At 42.9% G+C, this 12,163-nt stretch overlaps 1 protein-coding gene and 1 long non-coding RNA gene across 2 annotated transcripts in view; one reads left to right on the top strand and one right to left on the bottom strand.

The window, feature by feature from the left end:
* The window catches only part of GAB3 (GRB2 associated binding protein 3), a 159,304-nt gene that overhangs the window by 124,474 nt on the left and 22,667 nt on the right, over positions 1-12,163 (top strand). Inside the window, exons 5-6 of the mRNA XM_040323918.1 lie at positions 1,396-1,451; positions 8,080-8,332. Coding sequence (XP_040179852.1) covers positions 1,396-1,451; positions 8,080-8,332 — 309 coding nt within the window. The remainder of the gene's footprint in view (positions 1-1,395; positions 1,452-8,079; positions 8,333-12,163) is intronic.
* On the bottom strand, positions 2,017-2,712 carry LOC120913737. The gene is made up of 3 exons (XR_005743563.1): positions 2,613-2,712; positions 2,175-2,357; positions 2,017-2,083 (listed from the first exon to the last, which is right to left on the bottom strand). It is a non-coding gene; the product is annotated as an uncharacterized LOC120913737 (long non-coding RNA).

Genomic DNA, 12,163 nt, shown 5'->3' with positions numbered 1-12,163 from the left:
GTCGCTCTTATTTTGTTTATAGCGCAAAAAATAAAAAACGCAGAACACTAAAAGAAAGCTCTATTTGTGTACAGTGTTACATGCAGAGCTTTTTTTCTCAGGAAATAGGTGCAAGAACCCAACCACGTCCCCGGTCAGATTTCACAAACAGTAGGAGGGTCTTAAAGGGTGCAGAGTTCAGGGGGGTTACACACAGAGTGCAGAGCTGTCACTTGTAAACACAGAAACCAGACTTCTGTGTTTACAAGTGATTGTGGTGAGCAGGCATCAAAGGGTCTGAGCCAGAGGTGGTGGAACTGAGTTCCCCCAAGTTCCACCTGAAAAAAAGCCCTGGTTACATGACTGTGCAATTGTCATTCAAAATGTGACAGCGCTGAAAGCTGAAAAATGGTGTAAGCAGTGAAAGTGCCCAGTATTGAGGTGGTTAAACAATGCTTAATCGGTGCTAAGGGGCCCAACGTGTGCCAAGAAAAAGTCCCCCACACCAGTACACCACCAGACTAAACCATTGATACAAGGCAGGATGGATCCATGCTTTCATGTTGTTTACGCCAAATTCTGACCCTACTATCTGAATGTCGCAGCTGAAACTGAGACTCAGACCAGGCAACGTTTTTCCAATCTTCTGTTGTCAAATTTTGGTGAGCCTGTGCGAATTGTAGCCTCAGTTTCCTGTTCTTAGCTGACAGGAGAGGCACCAGGAATGGTCTTCTGCTGCTGTAGCCCATCTGTTTCAAATTTCGATTTGTTGTGTGTTCAGGGATGGTATTCTGCATACCTTGGTTGTAACGAGTGGTTATTTGAGTTAATGTTGCCCATCTATCATCTCAAACCAGTCTGCCTATTTCCTTTGACATCAACAAGGCATTTCTGTCCACAAAACTGCCGCTCACTGGATATTTTCTCTTATTCGGACCATTCTCTGTAAACCCTGGAGATGGCTGTGCGTGAAAATGCCAGTAGATCAGCAATTTTTGAAATACTCAGACCAGCTCGTCTGGCGCCAACAACCATGCCAAAGTCCCAAATTCTCTTTTTTTTTTTGTAACAACCATGCCATGTTCAAAGTCACTTAAACCCCCTTTATTCCCCATTCGGATGCTCGGTTTAAACTTCAGCAAGTCGTCCTCACCACGTCTGGATGCCTAAATGCATTGAGTTGCTGCCATGTGATTGGCTGATTAGCAATTTGTGTTACCGAGCAATTGATCAGGTGTACTTAATAAAGTGGACGGTGAGTGTATTTTATATTCTTCTACTCATGAAGGTTTTTTTCATTTCTACCCAATGATGGTTGCATTTACAGATGGATTATTGCTTCTGCTTCTTGCTACACACTATAGTTAGTTTTTAAAGCAGTACATCCTTGCCTAATGAAATATTCTTTCTTTACAGGAGATGTAGAAGACTGTTCATTACGAAGTAGGGACAAGAGGCTCAGCTTAAATCTGGTTGGTATAGTACAGCATTTTCTTTTTTATATTTACATGAGATCCTAGCTCTGTACACCTGGTGTGTCCTCTATGAAGGCTTCTAACTGTTGTGTTTTTTTTTTTTTCATTTTATATTATTTTGTAGCAAGGGATTTTCAAACCTCCTGCTATATTACTATACCTCACAATATAATAATTAAAGTGGAGTTCCACCCTAAAACTAACTTTTTTAAGATAGAAAAGAGAAACAAGTGCGGGACTTTAAATGAAGCATGTGCGGGAAACTGTTTGCAATAAATGGGGGGAATGAATCAAAGATAATAAATCTGGAATAGGTTTAAATATTTTATTACTTTCACATAATGCACCGTCCATGACTATATTGCACTATTGAAGAAATAGATAAACATATATGTTTCACAGATTAGTTGGGGGACAAGGTACGTGGGCAGTGACCCAAATATATAAATGCAATGAGTACAGCAAGCTGTACTATATTATTGAGACATAAAATAGATATCACATATTAAAATGGAAATGACATCGCATGACACTGCAGTGATAATACATTAATGCATGAGATATAGAGCTCTACGCGTTTCATGACTGTTGGTCGCTCATCAGGAGCAGGCATGCATTACATTGGTTATCTGGAACGACATAAGCACATAGCTGGTTAAACGGGGCATCCAACATTTGTGGGGGCTGAGGACTCATCAAAAAGCCCCAGATGGTACTCACCAGGTTGCCGATTGCCGCTGGCACTAGAGTGAAGCTCCGGATGGACCCCAGGATTGGGGTGGTCACTGCCGGGGACTAGGGCTGGAGAATGAGGGGTGCAGGGCCTGTCAGGAGAGCGCACCCAGGTGGCACAGGCATGAGGCATGGTGTATTGAATGCACTGTGGTCGGTAAGGAATGATGGCTGTATTGGAAATAAATGAAGAATGTATTATGTTTGAATGGGATATGGAGATATGATGAAAAGGAAAAGGGGGGAGGGGGGAGGAAAACAAGCAAAGGAGAAGGAAAAAAGAAAAAAGAAAAGGAAAGAGAGAAAAAAAGGGGGGAAAAAAAGGGGGATGGGGAAGAAAGACAAAGAGAAATGGGAATATAAAGATAGTAAAGTGAGGTGAAGGTACTGGGTGTGGTGAGGTATAGGAGAGAGGAAGAGGATCACCTGTGAGTTCCGAGTGTGCTGCATGGAGTGATGACATGTGAAGAGCCAAATGCCTGTACCTGCCATAGGTGACACCCTCTTATAGGGACCACCCCCCCAAAGTTACCTGCCCAGAGACACGCATACGAGGGGGAGGAGAAGGGAGGCGCCTGCATTGGTGCGGGGTAACCGCCCAATGATGCGGCGCCGTTTGACTCCTGTAACCCCTCGTGGATGGTATACCAATACACCGCACGGAGACCTAGTTCCGTGTCAGGTGATGGAGGCGTGACATCGACACGCACTGCCCGCCCATCCGTCCGTGCGTCTTCGGAGCACAGGACGGAGAGCGTGTGCAGTGAGTGTTGCTGCCCCCGGATAGGACCACACCCCACAGGGGGCCGGAGGTGCCAACACCCTTAGCCAGACAGCGCCAGGGAACCTGTGAACAGATGTGGAATGGCCCAAAATACCCAGCCGTACTCAAAATGTGACAGATACTAATAAAACAGTTATAAGCACATTGCTGCTAGCACTTAGAAAAACAACAATAATGCAGTACTGGATATTGACACAAAATAGACAAAAATGTAGTCCCGTAAAATACATGCTTCCATCCCTAGTTATGGCATATAAAGTGGGCGGGGGGAGGGTTGGTTGGGACTTTAAATGAGGTAATGGGTCAATTACCTCCATCCCTAATTAGGTATAGAAAAGAGAAACAAGTGCGGGACTTTAAATGAAGCATGTGCGGGAAACTGTTGCAATAAATGGGGGGAATGAATCAAAGATAATAAATCTGGAATAGGTTTAAATATTTTATTACTTTCACATAATGCACCGTCCATGACTATATTGCACTATTGAAGAAATAGATAAACATATATGTTTCACAGATTAGTTGGGGGACAAGGTACGTGGGCAGTGACCCAAATATATAAATGCAATGAGTACATCAAGCTGTACTATATTTTTGAGACATAAAATAGATATCGCATATTAAAATGGAAATTACATCACATGGCACTGCAGTGATAATACATTAATGCATGAGATATAGAGCTCTACGCGTTTCGCGACTGTTGGTCGCTCATCAGGAGCAGGCATGCATTACATTGGTTATCTGGAACGACATAAGCACATAGCTGGTTAAACGGAGCATCCAACATTTGTGGGGGCTGAGGACTCATCAAAAAGCCCCAGATGGTACTCACCAGGTTGCCGATTGCCGCTGGCACTAGAGTGAAGCTCCGGATGGACCCCAGGATTGGGGTGGTCACTGCCGGGGACTAGGGCTGGAGAATGAGGGGTGCAGGGCCCGTCAGGAGAGCGCACCCAGGTGGCACAGGCATGAGACATGGTGTATTGAATGCACTGTGGTCGGTAAGGAATGATGGCTGTATTAGAAATAAATGAAGAATGTATTATGTTTGAATGGGATATGGAGATATGATGAAAAGGAAAAAGGGGGGGAAAGGAGAACAAGCAAAGGAGAAGGAAAAAAAAAAAAAAGAAAAGGAAAGAGAAAAAAAAGGGAGAAAAAAGGGGGATGGGGGAAGAAAGACAAAGAGTAATGGGAATATAAAGATAGTAAAGTGAGGTGAAGGTACTGGGTGTGGTGAGGTATAGGAGAGAGGAAGAGGATCACCTGTGAGTTCCGAGTGTGCTGCATGGAGTGATGACATGTGAAGAGCCAAATGCCTGTACCTGCCATAGGTGACACCCTCTTATAGGGACCACCCCCCCAAAGTTACCTGCCCAGAGACACGCATACGAGGGGGAGGAGAAGGGAGGCGCCTGCATTGGTGCAACCGTAACTTTTTTAAGAACAGCTTGCCTTTAATGTAAAAAATAAATAAAAGGTTTAACTCACTTCTATAAGGCTGTTACTAGGCAGATTTTGCAATCTGCCTAGTTCCTAGTCCAAGGTGGTAGAACTTGCTGTCCTAAGACCCCATTGCCACCTGGCAAATGATGACACTCATTTCCCAGGAGTCTCTGGGCATTACTGTGCCTAAAAATCCCAGCATGAACTGGGCTTCATAATGCCCACAGCTATGATAGAAACGGGCACAAGATCCCTGAGATGATATCAGGTACGTTTTTGAAACTGTTTATGTGCCGATCATGCTTTATGAATATGTTTTAATGAATATTCATAATAATGTAATTGAGATTGCAAAAAAATTTTTAAAAATGTATGCCCGGAAACCCGCTTTAAAACGTTTGTTACACCAACACTTTATAATTCATATTCCTGATATCTTCCTGCTGTGACATGTACCCACGGCAGCACTTAGGATGGTGGGGGCCCCTGGGCTTAGGTGTTGATTGAAGGGGCCCCAACCGCTAACAAAGTTGTTGAGCAAGGGGGGGGGGGCGCTGATCGACGACCGATCATAGTTGTTGGGAGGGTTCGATCTAAGTTGTTGAGCGGGGGGGCCGCGGCACGATCACAGTGTCTGAGCGGGGGGTGGCGATCGTAGTTGTTGAGTGGGGGGGTGCTACCGCATTCCGGACTTCTTACCTCTTCATCCACAGCTGCATGGCTCTTCCTGCTTCCTCCTCCCGTGCTGCAGGGCTCTTCCTGCTTCCTCCTCCGGGGGCCCCCCCTTGGGCGGGGCCCATGGGCTTCAGCCCAGTCAAGCCGAATGGTAAGTCCGGCCCTGCTTGTACCTGTATGAGAAAGTATCCTGTTCTCTTTGTATTGCTTCCTTTATGTGAAATCCCTGGTGTTCCTGCCAGTCCCTTCACTTTATTATTAAAAACTGACCACACTAAGCAGGAAAACACATAGTGGCTGTGCTGGGAACTCGGCCTGCTCTCTTCTAGTAATCAGACTTGTCCTGACACACCCTGCACAGCCATTAACTGGGAAGCTCAGTGTGCTGCTGCTTCTCCTCCTCCTCCTCCTCCTCCCCCAGTTCTTTGCAGCTAAGGACCAAGGGATAAAAACTGTATTTATAATGTTTTTTTAATATAAAAAAATGCTTTGACTTTCATTCTTATTTTAAACTGAATGGGTTATTTTACAAGGTCATTGTTTACAACCCCATCGAATTAAAAAAAAGGTAATAAAAATGTAAAAGGCAATGGGCTTGATAAGATGTCTGGGTCTCAGTATTTTTTTTTTAAAAGGGGGAGCTTGTCTGAAATGCACTACAGTACTCTGGAAACCTGTAGTACTAGGATATGGCTGCTTCTGAAAATGCTGATTGCATGGCTGACATACTGATCCAAAAACATTAAAGGATCACTAAAGGATTTTTTTTTTAGCTAAATAGCTTCCTTTACCTTACTGCAGTACTGGTTTCATGTCCTTATTGTTCGTTTTTGCTTTGAAGTTGCTGTAATTCTGCTGTGATCTCCACACTTCCTGGTTGTCTGGCTCCTTATAACCATCGTACTGGAAGCTTTCTCACGGTGGTCTAAGCGGTCATTACTGTGTGTCTAAAACTTAACAGAACCAATCAGATTCATTTTAAAAACAAAACACTGCCCTGGATTTGTTTGTTTTTGTTCTGTGGGTCTCTTTACTTCACAGAAACATGAAACCAGTTTAAAACCGTAAGTGAAACTAGAGGCACATTATATGATTGAATTTAATCTATTTTTAATCATTTTTAAAAGGAATCAGTTAACTTTTATGTCTCTATACCCTGTAAACAGTCATTTCAGCAAAAAAAAATGTTTTCCTTTAGTGACCCTTTAATGTTTATCTGAGTCATGGAGTCACTGACCTGAAAAAGGGCAGAGATATGAATTTACTTGCTGCATGCTTACTCTGTCAAGCCTCGTACACACGGCCGAGGAACTCGACGCGCCAAACACATCGAGTTCCTCGGCCAGTTCAGCACTGAAGCCGCCGAGGAGCTCGGCGGGACGAGAGCTCCCATAGAACAACGAGGAAATAGAGAACATGTTCTCTATTTCCTCGTCGAGCTCCTCGTCGGCTTCCTCGGCTGAAAGTGTACACACGACCAGTTTCCTCGGCAGAATTCAGCCAGAAACTCGGTCGGAAGCTGAATTCTGCCGAGGAAACTGGTCGTGTGTACGGGGCTTTAAAGATAACTCAATCTAAGGGAGGCACTGAGGCTGCCATTGCTACTCCTTGTTCTGAAAATGCTAGTTTCCTGGCTCTCCTGAACATGTATGCAAATAAGGATGTCTGACTTTAATCTGACATGTTTCAGGTCAATGGCTCAGACCTTATTGAACCCAGTAATTCAGAAAACTAGCATCCTTAAAAGTGGCAGCCCCATGTATCTCCTAGAAATAATTTGCTTTAAAGAATTAAAGTGGCAGTCAGGCAGCTAGCATTTTTTTTCAGATGAAAGTCAGCAGTGGCAGCCAAAGTACTGTAAATGTATGCTTTAAAAATTCTAGACTTTACTGTAACCACTATGACTTTGACTACAGTAACACCTGTAACTTTTCAGAATGTAGTAGAGGCTCCTTGTGGTCAACTGTGGAATTGCATTCATTCAGTAAACATTTATTGTTGCCAAGAGCTGAAGCTCTTCTGAAGCCCCATACACACTATAGCCCCATACACACTATCAGTTTTCCTGACGGTTTTCTCTTCAGGTTTACCAAAACCATGTAGTGCAAGGGCCTGCCTGATTGCATACAAATTGAAACTCTTGAGGTTTGACCTCATATTAGATGGTTTTGGTAAACCTGAAGAGAAAACCGTCAGGAAAACTGATAGTGTGTATGGGGCTTATATTTCAGCTTTTTATTTTGCACATTGCTTGAAAGAAACATATTGATCTAGTGAAGGGGGAAAGTGTATTATACCAAAAAAGAAAGTGTGTGGTGAAAGAAGCCCGGATAAATGTCAGTGTTTGAAATTGTGTATTTGCTTTAAAAAATACACAATACAAGATACAGCAATTTGCGACCAAAACCTCAGAGTTGTCACTTTATATCTCCTCGGATCCAGTACAAAATGTGAATCAATTAACTGATTAATCAAATCACCACAATACACCTGCTGCTGCTGAAGTGCTTGGCGGACTGAAGGCGAACTACAAAGATGTAAAATATCGTACAAAGAATCTTGGCACTACATTTACCAGATCTTTTTTGAGGAAAATGTATTGCGCTCCCACCATAAAAGCTGCTTTAAGAGTCTTTGCCACTTTCCAAGTGTCCAAGAGGCTGGGGTCAGTTACTTGTGGACAAAAAACGCAAATTTAAAGACTGCAGCTGAGCTTGAACCTGCTCTGTGTTTTTGGTGGGACCCAGCAATTTACATTGGATTTTTTTTTTATGTCCGTGTGCATATAAATTGTGGGGTCTCAAATGTAAACACTTCCTTTATATTCAGAATTCTCATATTTGTGTGTATTGGGCATATTACTATTAAACGCTGCTATATATAATCACAAATTGTTGTAGGTATTGATCCCTGATGTTTATTACTGTCTATGACTAGTTCTTATAATAATTTTTTTTTTTATTTTTTTATTTTTTTGTATTTTAGCCCAGGTTTACACCACAACATTCCTTTGCTTCAGACTGCTCAGATGACAGCTATGTCCCCATGAACCCAAATGCTTCCCCACCATGTTCAGAGTCAGACTGTAGCACAGACGGGTATATACCTATGAGCCCAGTAACTGCAGCATTCCCTTTCCCTGCATCAGCAAACGCAAAGGTTTCCAGCCCTTTGCCAGATCTCCCCACAGACCTGGAACCGCCTCCTGTAAATCGGGACCTGAAGCCACGACGAAAGAGTGAGTTGCTTTGCTGTTTTGTGAATCTAATAAACTTAGAAGCATTAAATGTTCTCTTTTCAGTTCCAATATATCGTATGCCATTACTAAAAAACAAAAGCCCAATTCTAGTCAAAAAATGTATTGAAGTTTTGGACAAAGTATGGTAGTGTTGGAAAGTTTTAATTGCTGCTTTGGTCTGCTTCGAAGAGATTTCTCCTTGTTTGCCTGCCTTGCTAAGGCCCCGTACACACGACCGAGTTTCTCGGCAAAAACCAGCAAGAACCTTGCTGGGAGATATTTTTTTGCCGAGGAAACCGGTCGTGTGTACATTTTCGTCGAGGAAACTGTCGAGAACCTCGACGAGCCAAAAAGAGATCAAGTTCTCTATTTTCTGGACGGACGTCTGATTTGGCTCAACGAGAAACTCGGACGTGTGTATGCTAAGAAACCCGCGCTTGCTCAGAATAAAGTATGAGACGGGAGTAAAAGTAGCATTTGTAATGGAGATAACACATTTTTAAAGCTGTAACAGACAGAAAAGTGCAAATCGTTTCTTACCAAACTTTTATTTAACACGCAAACACATGAAATTAGCAAAACCAGCCCCAAGAGTTTAGCCAGTGGAATCGAACTTCCCCTGCCGTTGTATGTGTTGTATGTCACCGCGTTTGAGAACGAGGAGATTTTGGCTTGACTGTGTGTACGCAAAGCAAGCTTGTCGAGTTCCTCGACAAGCCTAACAAGGAACTCGACGAGGAACTCGATGTGTTTCGCACGTTGAGTTTCTTGGTCGCGTGTACGAGGCCTCACAGAGGAACAGGGAGTAAAGAGGAATTTGGCCAATAAGGACAACGATAGAGGCACAAAAACTTTTTTAGTGTGGAGCAAAATTAGAAACTCCAAAGCCCCGTACACACGACCGGTTTTCCTGCCAGGAAAACTGCCAAGAGAGCTTTTGGCCGGGAAAACCGGAGGTGTGTATGTTTCCCGACGGGAAAATAGAGAACCTGCTCTTTATTTTGCCGTCGGGATTCCCAGTGTCTTTTTTGCTGCCAGATTTACTAATACTCTATGGGAAACACTGCGAGTCAGTGCCCATGGAGCATACACACGGCCGGGATTCCCATCTCCATCTATGAACCATCTCCATAGCGAATAATAGATTTTCTTCCCCTCCAGCATTATGTAGCTTCAGGCTTCAAGCTACAAAATGCTCAGGTGTGGATGGGGTCTCAGGCCCTGTAAACTGATGAAAACGGACTGAAGTTCAGTTTCATCGGTCCAAACCGACCGTGTGTGGGCCCCATCGGTCCGTTATCCTTCGGTCGAAAAATTTTGAACTTGCTTTAAAATTGAACCGATGGACGCCTAACCGATCGGTCAAAACCTGCGCATGCTCAGAATCAAGTCGACGCATGCTTGGGAGCATTGAACTTCATTTTTCTCAGCACGTCATTGTGTTTTACATCACCGCGTTGGACTCGATCGGTTTTTAAACTGATGGTGTGTAGGCACATCAGACCATCAATCAGCTTCATCGGTTAACCGATCGGACCGTTCTCATCGGATGGACCGACCATGTGTACAGGGCCTCAGAGTCTCCTCTCTTCTTTTTTATACTCAGTTGTGACAGTAGCGTCAGACATGACGCTACTCTTATATCAAGACATCCCTTGTATATATAGGCAAAATGTATTAAAACATTTTGCTTGTCTTGCAAAACACTCTCAAACCAAGTTACTCTCAAACCAAGGTTTTACTGTGTATTGGTATATCACATGGGATGTGTATGCTAAGTTTTTTTTTTTCTTTCCAGCCATTTTATGTAGTTACCCATAGGTAGAATGAAGTTTCCTGATCTGTTGGGGAACGTTCATTCTGTAGAGTTGATAGTGGTTTCAGATGTAATTTACCAACAAATGACAAATGTATGGTTTGCTCTCAACTACTGTGCCCATTCTGTATCTGAATTCAAATAACTGTAGATTATCAGTAACCAGTTCTACCGTGGCTTCTATGCATACAGACAAAAGCAAGACACATAGCACCTTCTATTCTTTCCCCGGAGTCCAACTCTGTGTACTTTACGAATTAACAAAAAATAAATGGTGACAAGCAGCATTTTAATTGTTGCTTCAGGGAGTTCTGACTACAACAATCATCGGGGAGTTGCTAGAGATTAAGCTGATATTTGTTCAAACAACACTATGGGGTTGATTTTCTAAAACTAGAGTGCAAAATCTGGTGCAGCTTTGCGTAGAAACTCGTCAGCTCCCATTTTTTTTGGTCAAAGCATAATTGAACAAGCTGAACTTAGAAGCTGATTGGCTACCATGCATAGCTGCACCGAATTTTGCACTCTCCAGTTTTCGTAAATGATCCTCTACGTATTATCCCCTACCTTTAATCATTCTGCATCTTAAAACTGAACCAAATTTTATATTTTATCTGTAGATTCACGTACCCTGGCCTAAAATTAGGACGGCCTAGCCTAGTCTTTTTAGGCTACACCGCCGTAAATTATTTAGGCTATTAGTGATCCTCAAACCACTTACCTGTTAATTTTCGGCGGCGTAGCCTAAAACGAGCGGGCGTAAGCGCACCTAATTCAAATGACTAGGAGGGGGGCGTGTTGTATGGAAATGAGGCTTGACCTCACGTTTTTTGACGGTTTTGTGTACTGCGCATGCGCCGGGCGATTACATTTCCCAGTGCGCATTGCGGCTAAGTACGCTGTACGGTCCTATTGATTTCGACACGGACGTAAACGACGTAAATCCCGATTCGCGGACGACTTACGCAGACGACGCCAAAAATTCGAACCTCGCGGCGGGAACGGCGGCCATACTTAACATTGTTACTCCACTTCATAGATGGAATACCTTTAGGCGGCCTATCGCGTACAGAAACGACGTAATGCGACGGTGTAGGCCTGGCGTACGTTCGTGAATCGGCGTATCCCCTAATTTACATAATCTACGCCGGCCGCAATGGAAGCGCCATCTAGCGGACAAAAGAAACATTGCAAGCTAAGATAGAACGGCGCAAGCCGGCCTATCTTAGCTTTGTTTAAGTGTATCTCTGTTTGAGAATACACTTAAACATAGGCCGGCTTAGATTCAGAGTTAGGTCGGCTTATCTGTAGATAAGCCGGCCTAACTCTTTGTGAATCTACCTATTAGTGTGTCCTTTGAATTACAGCTTAACATTTGGGTCCAGTGTTGATTCATAGTGACCCTATAAATGTAATGTGTTTGACAATAACAGACCACTTGGGATGTCGATCAAAAGTAGATTGTACAATGCGTAATATATTTCCATGACTTGACTGCCAGAAAATTAGTTCTGCAAATTATTTGTAAATGTTGCCAAATATGCACTAACAAGCATCTGGTTTTCTTAAAAATATGCCTTATTTATAAAAAGTGGAGGAAGAGAAAGGAAAGCTTGCGTCGCCTGCAGCAACCTGCAGCAATGTAATTCTTCTTTTCATTTCCCAACCTACGTTTACATATGACCTGTTGAGTCTAATTGCCTGCTATAGGATATAGATATTTTTCTTTAGCTGTTAAGTAGTTTTTATATGTTATTTTTGTCTTCATGTTCTTTGAGAAGCCCACTGCTTGTGTGCAAAGAATGCAGATCCTTCACAGAATCCCATACATACTCTATATGTTGGTGATGATTGCCAAGTTCTCCGTCACACAAGGGGGGCTTTCATCAGAGAAGCAATTTTATTTCTAACATTTTGTTTTACAAACAAAAGGCCTTAATGGCTTCTTAACTTGTGTTACCTGCATTAAAATATTATTTTTGTCGATGCAGAGTTTTTTCAATTTTTTTTTACTT

The sequence above is a fragment of the Rana temporaria genome, chromosome 9, assembly GCF_905171775.1.
Source record: "Rana temporaria chromosome 9, aRanTem1.1, whole genome shotgun sequence".
NCBI lineage: Eukaryota > Metazoa > Chordata > Amphibia > Anura > Ranidae > Rana > Rana temporaria.
Note: the sequence above shows the minus strand (reverse complement) of the source record. Positions and strands in the feature narration are given on the sequence as shown.